A 17,167-nucleotide genomic window follows, 5' to 3' on the forward strand; every position below is an offset into this window, starting at 1 on the left:
AAAAAAAAAAAAAAAAAAAAAAAAAAAAGAAAATGAAATTGCCTCTTTTAAATTATGTGTCTTCATTCTCCTTTTATTTCTAGGATGGCCCAGCTACTATTCTCACTTCTGTGAAGAAGAAAGTGAAGAATGTGGGGATTTTCCTAAAGGTAGGAAGAAGATAGATAAGTAGTATAGGAAGTTTAGGATATAAAGAAGTTAAATAATATTGGCTAAAATCATTAAAATTTCATTTTTTGATTATGACTTTCTCCATAGAATGAAGATGAGGAAGAAGAGGAGGAGGAGAAAGATGAGGCAGAGGACCTTTTGGGAAGAGGTTCTCGGGCAGCATTACTTACAGAAAGAACAAGAGTAAGTTTACTGTTTTGAATTATGTTGATCTCACCTATCATATGGCTCACATGTTGTGATAAATTGGATTTTCCATTCACCAGAATGAAATGACTGCAGAAGAGAAGCGAAGAGCACATCAAAAAGAACTAGCAGCTCAACTCAATGAAGAAGCAAAGAGACGACTGACTGAACAAAAGGGAGAACAGCAGATTCAGAAGTAAGAGTTTTCATTGAGCAGTGAGATTATCTGAGGGTTCTGTGTGACTGCAGAAATTTCTCAGTTGTTTTTTATCCCACTCCAGAGCTCGCAAATCTAATGTGTCCTATAAAAACCCATCTCTGATGCCTAAGGAACCACATATTCGGGAAATGAAGATCTACATCGATAAGAAATATGAGACTGTAATAATGCCCGTGTTTGGCATTGCAACACCTTTTCACATTGCCACAATAAAGGTACTAACATTCAATGCATCAGGTTTCATCCAAACTGTTTCTTAAAATAGTAGTTGTATTTGCCATAAATAATCTGCATTCATCATGTCTCCCACTCCTTCAGACTCTGTTCACTTTACTGACATCCCTCTTGTCCTTCATTCTCCTTCCTCTTCCAGTTGTTTTCACTTAGTGGAAAGCTAAACTAGTCTGGAAACATAATTTGCCTATCTTTTTTTCAACTTCATTTAAGCATTGTTTAGCTTGTAGTTGTATTCATGGTACAAGGTACTTTGAGAATTCAGAGATTTTGGGGGAAAAAGATACTTCGTTATTAAAAAGATGTGTGTAAATTGATTAGATTTAGATTAAGGTTAAGAGCAGTCAACTTTTAACTCCTAACTTAATTTTAACATTGCTATAACTACTAATCTCTAGGAAAGAAATCTGTTTACTTTTTATGCTTTTCCTTTGAACAGAATATAAGTATGTCCGTGGAAGGAGATTATACTTACTTGCGAATCAACTTTTATTGCCCAGGCAGTGCTCTGGGCAGGAATGAAGGCAACATCTTTCCTAACCCTGAAGCGACTTTTGTCAAGGAAATGTGAGTCCCCAAGAAAATAGTCATACCCAGATTCATCTTGTCTGGAGTGGTACTCTCAGAAACATTTCATTCTCTGTGCTGCATTTTCCCTACCTAGTAAATGTCAAAGCCTTCCTCATTGGGACTTATTTCAGATTGCCTTCTTGACTTTGTACTATTTTCAGAATGGATCCCAATTTAGAATCTTCTTGAAGATACTGTATGTTTACTAAACATACTTTGAGCCTGGGTAATATAGTGAGACCTTGTCTCTACTAAAAAACAAAAAAAATTAACCAGGCGTGGTGGTGTGCGCCCGTCACCCAGCTACTCTGGAAGCTGAGGTGGGAGGATCCCTTGAGCCTGGGAGGTTGAGGCTGCAGTAAGCCCTGATCTTGCCTATACTCCATCCAGCCTGAGCGACAGAACAAGACCTTATCTCAGAAAAAGTAATTATTATGCAAATAAGTGTTAAAAATAATAAACATATTTTACAGTTGAATCCTCAAGAAAATTGGTGCCACATTGGATTCTGTGATTTCATGATGTGAAGTGGAATGATTTGGGGATGTTATGCCAGATTTGAAAAATGAAAATGTGATTTCCCCCACTTCAGTGAACTAGCTGTTTGTAATATACTCCATTTAAGAAAAAGAAGGAATGGGCATGCATGGTGGCTCACACCTGTAATCCCAGCACTTTGAGAGGCAGAGGCAGGCGGATTACATGAGGCCAGGAGTTCGAAACCAGCCTGGTCAACATGGCAAAACCCTGTATCTGCTAAAAAAAAAAAAAAAAAAAAGCTGGGCATAGTGGTGTGTGCCTGTAATCCCAGGTACTTGGAAGGTTGAGGTGGGAGGATGGCTTGAACCCAAGAGGTGAAGGTTACAGTGAGCTAAGATCGGGCCACTGCATTCCAGCTTGGGTGACAGAGCCAGACCCTGTCTCAAAAAAAAAAAAGTAGAAATTAAGCTGGCTGTAAGATAAAGTAAATCAGTACAATTTCCCTGGCCTGAAAAATAAATGACTGTAAATGCTGCTGCTTTTCTACAGTACATACCGAGCATCAAATATTAAGGCACCTGGGGAACAGACAGTACCAGCCTTGAACCTTCAGAATGCTTTCCGAATTATAAAAGAAGTACAGAAACGTTATAAAACTCGAGAAGCTGAAGAGAAAGAGAAGGAGGTGAGCCTGAACACAGACAAAACATTCTTACACAAAGAAGGACATGTATTTTTTGGAGACTTGTAAGGATATGTGACAAATCACATTAATTTTCTTCTTGCTTAGGGCATTGTAAAACAAGACTCACTGGTGATCAATCTAAACCGGAGTAATCCCAAACTGAAAGATCTGTACATTCGCCCAAATATTGCCCAAAAGAGGATGCAAGGCTCACTGGAGGCCCATGTCAATGGTATTGATGATCTCTCCTATACCTAGGCTTTGTCTTCAGGGGCACATTTGTAGGAATGACAGATCAGATAATAAAGTTTGACAAAGAGCCATCGGCGGTTAGCTCAGTTGGTTAGAGCATGGCATTAATAAAGTATGACAAGGAAATGCTGGGAGGAATCTCCTTTACTGCTGTGTGACCAGAAGGAAAGGAAAGCTCTATACAGTTGTTGGTGCTTCCTCTGACCCTGTGCAAATCAGCCAGAAGAGTTGCAGTGCCTTTTGGCTTAACCTAATTATACTGCTTGACATTTCTTCATTCTTTTCTCCAGGCTTCCGCTTCACATCTGTTCGAGGAGACAAGGTGGATATTTTGTACAATAATATTAAGCATGCTTTGTTCCAGCCCTGCGATGGAGAAATGATTATTGTCTTGCATTTTCACCTCAAGGTACACCTTTCTACACAACTAACTGAGCTCTGGGGCAAGACACTTCATTTTGCTCAGCTTCTTTCCTAGAAAATAGTGATGAAAAAATCACCTTTCACATAAGAACATTAAGAGGATTAAATAAAATAATGCCTCTCAAGGCCACAAAGCCTGGCATCTAGAAGGTGCTCATAAGCATGATTGTTCCTTTGGTGTGTTATATAATGGCCAGCAAAACATACAAGATCTCCAGATTTCTTTTCTAAAATAAAAGGTTTTGCTTTAGATAAGATTTGTTAGCAACATAATTTCCAAAGTTCCTATAGTAAGTAGGAGCACAGCACTTTTTCAAATGTACACTGTTTCACATTCCCAAGCATCATTATTTATGATAACACCAGGGATGGTTTAATTATTTTTGCATGCATGCTGTGGAGGCCCAAGTTTGGATCACTGCCATTTCCATCACAGGTACCTTTATGTTTCTGATTTCTGTCTTCTTGCCGTTTTATGCCAACAGAATGCCATCATGTTTGGGAAGAAGCGGCATACGGATGTGCAGTTCTACACAGAAGTGGGAGAGATAACCACGGACTTGGGGAAACATCAGCATATGCATGACCGAGATGACCTCTATGCTGAGCAGGTTTGTGATTTTAGTATTGTATTTGCAGGATAGGGAGGATGAGGCCAAATCCAAGCTCAGGGATTGTATTTTGTAAACAACCTGGGCCGATGCAGTGACTCACATCTGTAATCCCAGCACTTTGGGAGGCCAACATGGGCGAATCATCTGAGGGTCAGGAGTTCAAGAACAGCCTGGCCAACGTGGTGAAATCCCGTCTCTACTAAAAATATAAAAATTAGCTAGGTGTGGTGGTGCGCACCTGTAGTCCCAGCTAGTCGGGAGGCTGAGGTAGGATAATCACTTGAACCCAAGAGGCAGAGGTTGCAGTGAGCCGAGATAGCATCACTGCACTCCAGCCTGGGCGACAGAGTGAGACTCCATCTCAAAAAATAAATAAACAACCCTGAATCTGTGCAGAACAACTCAAGTATCTGCTGAGATGGTGTATTACAATAGTTTAGGCTTAGGTTGCAGACACAGCTTGACAGTTAATGGCATGGTGGCCTTAAATAAGGTATATGTACATGTTAGTTTCATAGTTGAGAATGAAGGATTACAGAAGCACTTCAGGGATGATCTGTGCAGCAAACCACCATGGCACATGTTTACCTGTGTAACAAATCTGCCCATCCTGCACACGTACTCGTGAACTTAAAAGCTGAAATTTGGCCGGGCGCGGTGGCTCAAGCCTGTAATCCCAGCACTTCAGCACTTTGGGAGGCCGAGGCGGGCGGATCACAAGGTCAGGAGATCGAGACCATCCTGGCTAACATGGTGAAACCCCGTCTCTACTAAAAAATACAAAAAACTAGCCGGGTGAGGTGGCAGGCGCCTGTAGTCCCAGTTACTCGTGAGGCTGAGGCAGGAGAATGGCGTGAACCCGGGAGACGGAGCTTGCAGTGAGCTGAGATCTGGCCAGTGCACTCCAGCTTGGGTGACAGACGGAAACTCCGTTTAAAAAAAAAAAAAATGCTGAAATTTTTTTTTTAAGCACAAAAGCACTTCAGACTTTTGAGGGGAGGTACTGTTAACAAATGTGATGGCTATATTTGATTTTTTTTTTTCCTACAGATGGAACGAGAAATGAGGCACAAACTGAAAACAGCCTTTAAAAATTTCATTGAGAAAGTAGAGGCTCTAACTAAGGAGGAACTGGAATTTGAAGTGCCTTTTAGGGACTTGGGGTAACATATCTCATCTTTTTGGTCTGAAGTTTCACTGGTCTGCCTTTCAGTACAATAAATTGTTCTTCCTTTAATAATAATTTAACATGTCATATCCTTTTTTCCTATGACTAATAATCTTTGAGACATCCATTTCTTCTTGAAATTGTTTAAGGGTTTAGGTGAGTGGCTAACTCTCTAAGAGGCTTCCTCTGGAGATGAGTCTCCAGTGAGTATGCTGGAGCTATTTGGAATCGGGAGAGGGAAGAAGTTTGTCTGTTGTGGCAGCAGCAGTCTCTCTTCTGATGAGCTCAGTCTCAAAAGTTTCTCTCTTCCAGATTTAACGGAGCTCCCTATAGGAGTACCTGCCTCCTTCAGCCCACTAGTAGTGCGCTGGTAAATGCTACGGAATGGGTGAGTGTTTCTTACCCTTTTTTAGTAAAAACATTGTTAGAGAAAATAAAGGAGGATAGGTGTTCTTTATCCTAATTATTTTGATTTTCATTTTTGATATTTACTTAGACTTAAAACTCATTGAACAAATGATACTTTTATTTAAAGTCTCTTTAGGGCAGACATGATGGCTCACCCCTGTAATCCCAGCACTTTGAGAGGCCAAGGTGGGAGGAACACTTGAGGCCAGGAACTCAAGACCAGTCTGGGCAACAAAGCAAGAACCTCTTTTTTTTCCCCCTTTCTTTTTTTAAGATAATGTCTATTTAAATAGTTTTCACATAGTTTCCTTGAGTTTATTCTCCTTGAGGGATGATTTTTGATCTTGCAGATCGTTTTTCTGTGGCTTCAGTATGTTGTACTGCTTCAGTCTTTCAATAAAACCCAAAAAACAGCTTACTTATCTTTTATGTAGTGATTTAGATCATGAAAGTTACTTGAAATATTATTGCTTTGGGGAAAATATTTATATGCTAATGTTTCAGTTTCTCTCTGACAGCCACCTTTTGTGGTGACACTGGATGAAGTAGAGCTGATTCACTTTGAGCGGGTCCAGTTTCACCTGAAGAACTTTGATATGGTGATTGTCTACAAGGACTACAGCAAGAAAGTGACCATGATCAATGCCATTCCTGTAGCCTCTCTTGACCCCATCAAGGAATGGTTGAAGTAAGTAAATCTGCCATCAGTCAGTCTCCTATTTATCCCATGAACCCTGTATTACAGCATTTAAATGTGGTGTGTTGTGCATAAAATCTACTGATATACTTAAGGTGAGACTGCCTTTTGGTTGTTACAGACCAGGACTTGAAAACTTGAGATCTATTAGATAACGGAGCTGTTCACTTTCTCTTGAATTCCCAACAATAGTTTATCCATACTTAACACAAAGAATATCAAAATCTTTAAGATCTTTTTTTTTTTTTTTCAGTGTTGCCCAGGCTGGTCTCAAACTCCTGAGCTCAAGCAATCCTCCCACTTCGGTCTCCCAATGTACTGGGGTTACAGGCACAAGCCATTCCACCCAGTCAATATAGAGCATATTTACAATAGCTTTTTAAGTGTGCTTTTCTGCTGCTTTCACCCATCATCTTTATATTTTCTACATATTTTGTGGTGGTGGTGGTGGTGGTGATTTGAGACAGGGTCTTACTCTGTTGCCCAGGCTCAAGTGTAGTGGTACATTCCCAGCTCACTGCAACCTCAAACTCTTGGATTCAGGTAACCTTCCTGCATCAGCATCCCAAGTAGCTGGGACTACAGGTATGTGCTACCACACCCAGCTCATTTTTTTACTAGAGACGAGGTTATTCTGGGATGCAGTCAAGTTAGATTCTGTTTGATCTTTCTTTTTTGTTTGTTTTTTGGTTTTTTTTTTTTTTTTTTTTTTTTTTTTGAGTCGGAGTCTCGCTCTGTTGCCCAGGCTGGAGCACAGTGGTGCGATCTTGGCTCGCTACACACTCTACCTCCCGGGTTCACACCATTCTCCTGCCTCAGCCTCCTGAGTAGCTGGGACTACAGGCGCCTGCCACCATCGCTGGCTAATTTTTTGTATTTTTAACAGAGATGGGGTTTTACTGTGTTAGCCAGGATGATCTCAATCTCCTGACCTCATGATCCACCTTGGCCTCCCAAAGTGCTGGGATTACAGGCGTGAGCCACCACGTCCGGCCCGGGGATTCTGTTTGATCTTTCAAAGCTTGTTCTCAAATGTCTATTGGTGTGGATTTAGAACAGCCTTCAAAAGTTTCACTCAAAAACTTCTGAGTAATTGGCCTTACTACGAGGCAACACTCTTCAGAGTCTGCCTGATGCCCTGTGGATTATGAGGTCTCTGCTGAAGCTGGTGGAAAGGTGGTGGAAATAAATCCACTGGAACAGGATTTACTTCTAGTTCTGTGTGAGACTGGGAATTGTCTGGCCTACTGCCATCCAATACTGCTTTATGCAGTTCCAGTTTTCTCATGAATGTGTAGATCATCCCTCCACCAAAGACTTGAGGGGGACCCCTCTGCAGATCTCTGGAGCTTTCTCTCTGGGAAATTCTTTCTTCCTGTACTCTTCTCCACAAATTCTAGCTGTCTCAACCTTCCCAAATCCTACTTTGTCTCAGTTCCTGGAGACCATCAGGTTCTGGTTGGGTTCTCTCTCCCTGCATGGCAGACTAGGAATTGCCTCTAGACAGAAAACTAGGGCAAATGTTCAATTAACCCTTGTTTTCTCCTTTCAGGGATTATGGTCTTGTGCTGCTTTTTATCTGATGTCTGAAAACTATTGTTTCATATTTTGTTTTGTAGTTGTTTAAGGTGGGAAGGTAAATCTAGTGGTTGTTACTCCATCATGGCTGGAAGCAGAAGTTTCTGTGTATATTGTCTAAAGTGGATTTATGCCAGTGGTTCTCAGGCAGATTTTATGGTTGGTGGTTGTTATCCTTACTACTGTCATTTCTTTTGTTTTTTTCTTCTTACCCACTCTTAACTGATTCAGCTCTCCTCAACAGAAATGAATAAGAAAAAGTCATTTGAGCATTGTCTAAATACAGGGCACTTTAGGGTACTGGGGAAAAAAAATTTATTCCTACCTTTATACCAATCTTGCATCAAAAAAACAACACATAAGAAAGCACTGGAAGGTTGAAGAAGAAAGGCTAGGGCCATTGAAAATCGTCCCTGTTTCTTTTTTATTTATTTTTATTATTATTACTATTTTTGAGACGGAGTCTGGCTCTGTTGCCCAAGCTGGAGTGCAGTGGCGTGATCTCAGCTCACTGCAACCTCCATCTCCCAGGTTCAGGCGATTCTCCTGCTTCAGCCTCCCAAGTAGCTGGGACTACAGGCGTGTGCTACCATGCCCAGCTAATTTTTTGTATTTTTAGTAGAGATGGGGTTTCACTGTGTTAGCCAGGATAGTCTCAATCTCCTGACCTCATGATCTGCCTGCCTTGGCCTCCCAAAGTGCTGGGATTACAGGCGTGAGCCACCACACGTGGCTGAAAATTGTCCCTGTTTCTTAACTATAGTAGTGAAAAACAGAATCGCAGAAGTGGTTATGACTACTTGGAAATAAGAATGGAGTCAGTGACAGAGAGAGAAAAGGATGGGTGAATAGAAGACTAAGTGAAGAATAGGGAAATTGGTATTAAAGAAAGAATGGGAGAGGATGAGCTCAGACTGAGGTGAAGGAGAAAGCTTGTTTCAGTTGGAATGCTGGTCTGTTGTGAGGGCTAGTGCTCTAGGAGATCAAATAGCAGCCATTGGGACATGCTCTAGTGGCATAGTGCAAAGAATATCTGCTCCCAGGCCGGGTGCGGTGGCTCACACCTGTAATCCCAGCACTTTGGGAGGCTGAGGCAGGTGATTCACCTGAAGTCAGGAGTTCTAGACGAGCCTGACCAACGTGACAAAACCCCGTCTCTACTAAAAATACAAAAATGAGCCGGGCATGGTGGCACACGCCTGTAATCCCAGGTATTCGGGAGACTGAGGCAGGAGAATCACTTGAAGCCGGGAGGCAGAGGTTGCAGTGAGCCAAGATTGCGCCACTGCACTCCAGCCTGGGAGACAGAGCGAGACTGTGTCTCAAAAAAAAAAGAATATCTGCTCCCAGAAAATACAGAAGATTGATTTTACTTTGTCATTTTTCTTAGTTCCTGTGACCTGAAGTACACAGAAGGAGTACAGTCCCTCAACTGGACTAAAATCATGAAGACCATTGTTGATGACCCTGAGGGCTTCTTCGAACAAGGTGGCTGGTCCTTCCTGGAGCCTGAGGGTGAGGTGCGTGAGTGTGGGGTTTCTTTCCTGGTACATAGTGTTGCCCGCTATCATTTGTTCAGTTAGAGTGGCTTATAAGTAGCACATAAGGAACTAGGCCATCTGGGAGAAGCTGTGAACACCACTTGTTGTTATTGTTTCTTCAAATTCGTTTTACAGGTAAATGATAAGTTGATTGGACAATGGTAACTAACTCCTGACAAAATTTCTTGGAAACTACAAAAACTTTTCCTCAATGAATTTCTTAGCATTTAGGGAAAAAATCTTACAGGGCATTTTGCAAAACTTATTTTTTAAAAAATGGTCCACTTGGCCGGGCGCGGTGGCTCAAGCCTGTAATCCCAGCACTTTGGGAGGCCGAGACGGGCGGATCACGAGGTCAGGAGATCCAGACCATCCTGGCTAACACGGTGAAACCCCGTCTCTACTAAAATACAAAAAACTAGCCGGGCGAGGTGGCGGGCGCCTGTAGTCCCAGCTACTTGGGAGGCTGAGGCAGGAGAATGGCGTAAACCCGGGAGGCGGAGCCTGCAGTGAGCTGAGATCCGGCCACTGCACTCCAGCCTGGGCGACAGAGCAAGACTCCGTCTCAAAAAAAAAAAAAAAAAAAAAATGGTCCACTTAACGTTTGTGTGATACATTAATACAGAAAGTCTTTCTGTTGTTAATTTCCCTGGGTGAGGAAGGCTAACGTGAATTTTTCAGAAATGTAATAATACATAATAATAGTTAAATAACAATTGCACCTGACCACTGATTTTAAACAAGTCATTTTGTCTCTTAATCACTCAGATTTTTTTGCTCTTGTTTTCTTCATGTAAATACTGGTATACTATGTGGGCTGAATTCATTCATTAATAAGGTAAATGTCAAAAAAAATCAGTATGATGCTCTAACTCACCAGGGGAGTGATGCTGAAGAAGGGGACTCAGAGTCTGAAATTGAAGATGAGACTTTTAATCCTTCAGAAGATGACTATGAAGAGGAAGAGGAGGACAGTGATGAAGATTATTCATCAGAAGCAGAAGAGTCAGGTTAGTCTTATAGAGAAAAGTTCATCCTGGCTTCCTCATCTAATGTCGTTTCTGAAAACTACTTTTTTTAGACTAAGAACTCTGTCATTCCATTCTGTTCTCGCATGATGACTAATGCTTAATTTTATTCCAGACTATTCTAAGGAGTCATTGGGTAGTGAAGAAGAGAGTGGAAAGGATTGGGATGAACTGGAGGAAGAAGCCCGAAAAGGTTTTAAAATTTGTTGTTTTATTCTATTTATTCATGTGTCTACGCACAAATTTCTAACACTTTTCAGTATCTTGAGGTGTTAGTATGGATGGTGTAATGAAAGTAACAAAAGAACACTATAAAACTGATTTGGAGCCACAGATACAACTTCATTGAAGGAGAAAAAGCAGTGTGGAATGTGTCCGTACTCTCCAGTGGGCAGTGCTCTGCCTAACTGGATGCTGTTTTCATCTGCGCAAGCCCCCATCTTTCCTATAGCAGTGATAGCCACATATTCATGTAATACTCAAGAATTAGTCTACTCAGTTTCCAAACCTAAATGCTATAATACTTTAATTTTTCTAGACTTCTTCCAGATTAGGCATGTCTTTATAATGCTAATCTAGTTACTCTGAAGCCAAACCCCAAACAAACGTTTAAAGCTTAAAAGGAAATAAATATTAACTGCTGTGCTCCAATCATTGGGAATAGGTACTTTTCATAGGTTACCTTATTTAACCCTTAAATAATTCTCCCTTTTGTAAATAAACCAAGGTTCAGAAAGTACTTGTCCAATATTAAAACTTGGGTCTGATTCCAAAGTTTATTCTCTGTGCTATCTCCTGCTTTCCAGTAATATTAGGTACCTAAAGCCTACCTATCTCTAACTAATAATGCCTCTTCTATTTAGCGGACCGAGAAAGTCGTTACGAGGAAGAAGAAGAACAGAGTCGAAGTATGAGCCGGAAGAGGAAGGCATCTGTGCACAGTTCAGGCCGTGGCTCTAACCGTGGTTCCAGACACAGCTCTGCACCCCCCAAGAAAAAGAGGAAGTAACTTCTGAACTTTGGCCCTGAGCTCCATTCTTCCTCCAGCCAACCCCTGAAAATTTTACATGACATAGAAACTGTATTTTTCCTTTTGTTTTCATTTGAAGTTTTGCCATTTGTGTTTATGGGTTTAGGGGGCCATTTGTGTGGACCAATCTACTCGGGGAATTCCAGGCCCACCAGGACACGTGCCAATGGCCCCATTCAGATGGCAAGGGAGGAGGTGTTCTTGAAGACAGGAGGAGGCTCCCGCTGTTAATAAATATTGTTTCATTCTTCTCTCTTCCTGTCACCTTCTGCCAGGACATCGATGGCTTCTGACATCTTACTATTTGGTGTCTCAAAGCTGTATTTACAAGACAGTGGTACAAGGTGACCTTTAATTACCCGTATCATGGTTCTTGACCAGCACATTCAATCCTCCGACCTACCCTACTGCCATGACCTTCCTCACATCTCTTTTAAGTTTTATCTTTGCAATACTCCAGGTTCTTGGAAATTTCCTGATGGTTGTGATAAATCATACAACTTGAGCTAGTGAGGCAGATTGGGCTGGTGCCTTCGTCTGAGTTTTCCTGCTTTCTTGCCTCATGCAGATTCTGAGGTATATCTGCTGCCTTGGAAGACATAAGAAGCAGTGATACTCCCTGGCTCGGTTATTTTCTCCATACGAATGCACACATGGTACAATGATAGAAGGCAAAATTGCCACTGTTTTTCTGATATATCCAAGGAAGATATATCAGGTTGTGCTTCATGTACTGCTTCTAGTGAAATCTAGAGGAAGGCTCAAAGGAGTCAACATTTAGATCTGGAAGGGACAAGTCATGCCTTGGGCCTAGAATACCCTGACAAGAAAAGAGAAGAGGAAGGGAGGCCATATCTACAACACAGCCTCAGCACTGCTGCTCCTTATTTTAACTTTGTCTTGCATTGTCCTGTATTTATCACAGTTTCTGTTGAACAGCTTTTCAAGTATTTGGGGAGTTTATCTTGCCATCCTCCCCTTCTGGTTCTCTGCACCCACCTGTCCCACTGCAGTTCCTTCCGTGCTCTGTGACTTTAAGAGAAGAAGGGGGGAGGGGTCCCGGATTTTATGTTTGTTTGTTTTTTCTCCTTAGCAGTAGGACTTGATATTTTCAATTTTGGAAGAACTAAAAGATGAATAAACTGTGGGTTTTTTTGTTGTTGTTGTTTGTTTTGTAAATTCACCTGTGACCGTTTTTCAGTTCCTGAAAGCACGCCTGCTTCCTGCCTGGTAAAGTGCTAAGGCATTGGAGAAAAATGCTTTTATCTAGCTAGTGTTACAAATGAAACTTTCATCATTAGATGGAGAGACACTAGACATCACAGTAAACCAAATTCATGTTATAGCAAGTTAACTTTATAAGAGACTTTTTACTGTGGTTCCCTCAGAGACTTTTAGATTGGAATAGCACTTATTCCTTCATGAAAACAAATCTTCAGTCATCTCCTTGTAAATAGCATGAAGGACAGCAGCTGCTTGAAGGGAAACCTTCAGCCTTCCTATTGGGGTAGCCAGATCTTCAGGGCTAACAACTGTTGGGAAAGGGAAAAAAATAGCATCACTCAGTTAAACACTTTGATACTTGGTGTTTGTCAGGTTAAGTCCTGGGGACACTGAATGAATTTACCAGCCCATTTCATGAGAGGACTCAGTCTAGTGAAGGAGAAAGGAAAACGAGGTCATGGCGATATAGTATGTAGGTGCTATATAAAATATGAAAGCACAAGTTGCTTTGGGAACACACAAAGAGGCACCTGCACCAGAATGGACAAACTGGAAAAGGATTTCTGGAGATAATTCGTGAACTAAGTCTTTAGAAAGTAAAAGATGCTTAATGTATCAAGACGAGAATAATATGAGTTCGGCAAACTGCAAGGAGTGGCAGGAATGAGCCTGCATAGGCCATGTTATAAACAGCCTTGTTTGTCTGACAAGGTATATGTGGTTTCCACTGAAGATGTAAGTGATTGTTCTTATGTGGGATCTTGGAAGATAACTCTTATTTGGATAATGCACTCAAGGAGGACACAAGTTAAACCAGAGAGAGTAGTTAGGATATTGCGGTAATTCGAGAAGAGGGGAGTAATGAATGAAGGTCTGAAGTATAATGGAGTGGAGAGGTGGGAACAGATTCAAAATGTTAAGAAGTGTGAACAATTTTTGTGATTAGAATGAGGAATGGCTTGGAATCAAGGATGGCCATTCTAAATTGCATAACAAGATGGTGGGTAAGAGGGAACACAAGGTACAAAGTTGCAATCAAGGGAGTTTGAGGTACCAAGGTGACATGAGATACAAGTGGTGATATCTATGAGTCTGCTCTAAGTCTAGATTGTATTTAGAATCTGGTCTAGAAACCTAGATTTGAGATGATTTCTAGACTGTAAAACTCAGAGTTCATGTCATCAGGAAGAGGGCATATGTGGAGGAAAAAAGACCAAGGATTCAACAGACAATCCAAAATTTTAAGAATAGACAAGAAAGAAACCTGCAAAGGAAACAGAACACCTAGAGAATGATAAGGAGTCAAAATGTCCGACAGGGTGCGGTGGCTCACACCTGTAATCCCAGCCCTTCGGGAGACTGAGGAGATCACCTTGAGGTCAGGAGTTCAAGAGCGGCCTGGACAACATGGCAAAACCCCATTTCTACTAAAAAATGCAAAAATTAGCTGGGTGTGGTGGCACGTGCCTGTAATCCCAGCTACTCGGGAGGCTGAGGCAGGGAGAATTGCTTGAGCCCAGGAGGCGGAGATTGCAGTGAGCCGAGATTGCACCACTCTGGTGCACCCCAGCCTGGGCGACAGTGAGACTCTCAAAAAAAAAAAGTCAGGATGAGTAATAAAACCAGTTGGATTTGTCAATTAGGAAAACTGGTAAAAACATGGAGTAAAGTGGAATGGAGATGCGGGAAGTAGAAAAATACAGACAGGGCTGGGCACGGTGGCTCACACCTGTAATCTCAGCACTTTGGGAGGCCGAGGCAGGTGGATCACCTGAGGTCAGGAGTTCGAGACCAGCCTGACCAACATGGAGAACCCCCCCCCCCGTCTCTACTAAAAATACAAAATTAGCTAGGTGTGGTGGTGTATGCCTGTAATTCCAGCTACTTGGGAGGCTGAGGCAGGAGAATCACTTGAACCCAGGAAGCGGAGTTTGCAGTGAGCTGAGATCGTTCCATTGCACTCCAGCCTGGGCAACAGAACAAAACTCTGTCTTAAAACAAAATTAGCCAGGTATAGTGGCGCATGCCTGTAATCCCAGCTACTCGGGAGACTGAAGCAGGAGGATTGCTTGAACCTGGGAGGCAGAGATTGCCGTGAGCAGAGATCGCGCCATTGCACTCCAGCTTAGGCAACAAGAGTGAAATTCCGTCTCAAAAAAATTTAAAAACAGTTTTCAAAAATACAGACTATTGCGGACTGATCAAGTATTTCAAGAAGCTGACTTTTGAAGTGATGGGGAGAAGGTAGCTATAGGGATAGAAAGCAAGAGTTTTGCTTTTAAAAGCAGACCAACGGCCGGGCGCGGTGGCTCAAGCCTGTAATCCCAGCACTTTGGGAGGCCGAGACGGGCGGATCACGAGGTCAGGAGATCGAGACCATCCTGGCTAACACGGTGAAACCCCGTCTCTACTAATACAAAAAACTAGCCGGGCGAGGTGGCGGGCGCCTGTAGTCCCAGCTACTCGGGAGGCTGAGGCAGGAGAATGGCGTGAACCCGGGAGGCGGAGCTTGCAGTGAGCTGAGATCCGGCCACTGCACTCCAGCCTGGGTGACAGAGCGAGACTCCGTCTCAAAAAAAAAAAAAAAAAAAAAAGAGAGAGAGAAGCGTTCACTGACTTTTAGGATTCTGAGGTCACTAGAAAAGTCTTAAGTGGATTTTCCCTAAGCACATACAAATGGCGTGGAGGTCAGGAAGAACATAGCATCTTTAGGAATGGGGACAGGAGTAAGTTGGAAAATAGCCCACAAAGATATGTCACTTGCCTTATGCCAAGCACTACCCTAAGCCCCTTTCTTAATCTTAATCCTTTATTTAAGAGCTTCCTTAATCTTCACAACTCTATGAGATTGAGACTGCTGTTATTCCCGTTTTATAGGTGAGGAAAAAGGTTAATAACTTGATCAGGATCACAGCTGGAAAGATATTAGAGAAATATAATGAAGAATCTTATCTAACATTTGAATTTCATAACCCTTAGGGTCTGAGAAGGAGTATTCCTCAAAAAATGTTTATAATGATCAGCAAAAGAATAATTTTATATCATGATTCATTAAACATTACATAAAACAAGTTTCACAAAACAATATGTGCAATGTACTCTTAATTCTTGTTTTCTTTTCTTTTTTGGGGACAGAGTCTTGTTCTGTCACTCAGGTTGGAGTACGGTGACTTGATCTCAGCTCACTGCAACCTCCGCCTCCCAGGTTCAAGCAATTCTTCTGCCTCAGCCTCCTGAGTAGCTGGGATTATAGGCGTTGTATTTTTAGTAGAGATGGGTTTTCACCATATTGGCCAGGCTGGTCTCGAACTCCTGACCTCAGGTGATCCACCTGTCTCAGCCTCCCAAAGTACTGGGATTACAGGCATGAGCCACTGCACCGGACTTTAATTCCTGTTTTCTTTCCCACAGTTTTGGTTTGCATTTTTCAAATTTCTGTTGTGATTTACTAATTCAATTTCACATCCACTAATGGGGTGTGACTGAAAGTTTGAAAAACATTAGTCTAGTGGCCTAGCAGATAAGATAGGTGACATCCCAGATATGTAAGGTAATGGGAGCAGTGAAGACTGGACAGCGCAGTCCCAACTAAAGGAATTCAAATACAAATGTTTTTAAAACATGCTGATCTATAGCAAACTGTAAAAGGATTTAAGAAGAAGGCAGTGATCAAACTTATTATGTAGAAACATTTACTATAGTAGATGGAAATGAGGTGGAAGAAACCAGTGGCAGGAAGACCAGTTTAGAAATTATATGGCCTGGCGCAGTGGCTCATGCCTGTAATCCCAGCACTTTGGGAAGCTGAGGGGGGCAAATCGCCTGAGGTTGGGAGTTCAAGACCAGCCTGACAAACATGAAGAAACCCCGTCTCTACTAAAAATACAAAATTAGCCGGGCATGGTGGTGCATGCCTGTAATCCCAGTTACTAGGGAGGCTGAGGCAGGAGAATCGCTTGAACCCGGGAGACAGAGGTTATGATGAGATGAGATCAGTCCATTGCACTCCAGCCTGGGCAACAAGAGCAAGACTCCGTCTCAAAAAAAAAAAAAAAAAAAAGAAAGTATAGTAATTATCGTAAGGGAGTCGGGCGCAGTGGTTTATGCCTGTAATGCCAACACTTTGGGAGGCCAAGGAGGGTGGATTGCTTGAGTCCAAGAGTTTGAGACCAGCTTAGGCAACACAGTGAAACCCCATCTCTACTAAAAATACAAAAATTAGCTGGCCTGGTGGCAGGTGCCTGTAGTCCCAGCTACTTGGGAGGTTGAGGCAGGAGAATCGCTGTAACTTGGGAGGTGGAGGTTGCAGTGAGCCGAGATCGCACCACTGCACTCCAGCCTGGGCAACAGAATGAGACTCTGTCTAAAAAAGAAAGAAAGAGGCCGGGCGCGGTGGCTCAAGCCTGTAATCCCAGCACTTTGGGAGGCCGAGACGGGTGGATCGCGAGGTCAGGAGATCGAGACCAACCTAGCTAACACGGCGAAACCCCGTCTCTACTAAAAAATACAAAAAACTAGCCGGGCGAGTTGGCGGGCGCCTGTAGTCCCAGCTACTTGGGAGGCTGAGGCAGGAGAATGGCGTAAACCCGGGAGGCGGAGCTTGCAGTGAGCTGAGATCCGGCCACTGCACTCCAGCCTGGGCGACAGAGCGAGACTNA

At 42.5% G+C, this 17,167-nt stretch overlaps 2 protein-coding genes across 2 annotated transcripts in view; one reads left to right on the top strand and one right to left on the bottom strand.

The window, feature by feature from the left end:
• The window catches only part of SUPT16H (SPT16 homolog, facilitates chromatin remodeling subunit), a 38,652-nt gene extending 26,193 nt beyond the window's left edge, over window positions 1-12,459 (top strand). Inside the window, exons 11-26 of the mRNA XM_017853473.1 lie at window positions 84-149; window positions 259-354; window positions 438-553; window positions 639-792; window positions 1,251-1,378; window positions 2,411-2,546; window positions 2,652-2,778; window positions 3,089-3,207; window positions 3,707-3,832; window positions 4,886-4,998; window positions 5,316-5,391; window positions 5,930-6,099; window positions 9,077-9,206; window positions 10,108-10,237; window positions 10,371-10,448; window positions 11,119-12,459. Of these exons, the coding sequence (XP_017708962.1) occupies window positions 84-149; window positions 259-354; window positions 438-553; window positions 639-792; window positions 1,251-1,378; window positions 2,411-2,546; window positions 2,652-2,778; window positions 3,089-3,207; window positions 3,707-3,832; window positions 4,886-4,998; window positions 5,316-5,391; window positions 5,930-6,099; window positions 9,077-9,206; window positions 10,108-10,237; window positions 10,371-10,448; window positions 11,119-11,264 (1,911 nt within the window). The 3' untranslated portion in view covers window positions 11,265-12,459. The remainder of the gene's footprint in view (window positions 1-83; window positions 150-258; window positions 355-437; window positions 554-638; window positions 793-1,250; window positions 1,379-2,410; window positions 2,547-2,651; window positions 2,779-3,088; window positions 3,208-3,706; window positions 3,833-4,885; window positions 4,999-5,315; window positions 5,392-5,929; window positions 6,100-9,076; window positions 9,207-10,107; window positions 10,238-10,370; window positions 10,449-11,118) is intronic.
• A 166-nt stretch (window positions 12,460-12,625) lies between these two features.
• The window catches only part of RPGRIP1 (RPGR interacting protein 1), a 71,523-nt gene continuing 66,981 nt past the window's right edge, over window positions 12,626-17,167 (bottom strand). The window contains exon 24 of the mRNA XM_017853419.1: window positions 12,626-12,817. Within this exon, the coding sequence (XP_017708908.1) occupies window positions 12,705-12,817 (113 nt within the window). The 3' untranslated portion in view covers window positions 12,626-12,704. The remainder of the gene's footprint in view (window positions 12,818-17,167) is intronic.

Source organism: Rhinopithecus bieti, unplaced genomic scaffold (assembly GCF_001698545.2).
Source record: "Rhinopithecus bieti isolate Rb0 unplaced genomic scaffold, ASM169854v2 scaffold_34943, whole genome shotgun sequence".
Lineage (NCBI taxonomy): Eukaryota > Metazoa > Chordata > Mammalia > Primates > Cercopithecidae > Rhinopithecus > Rhinopithecus bieti.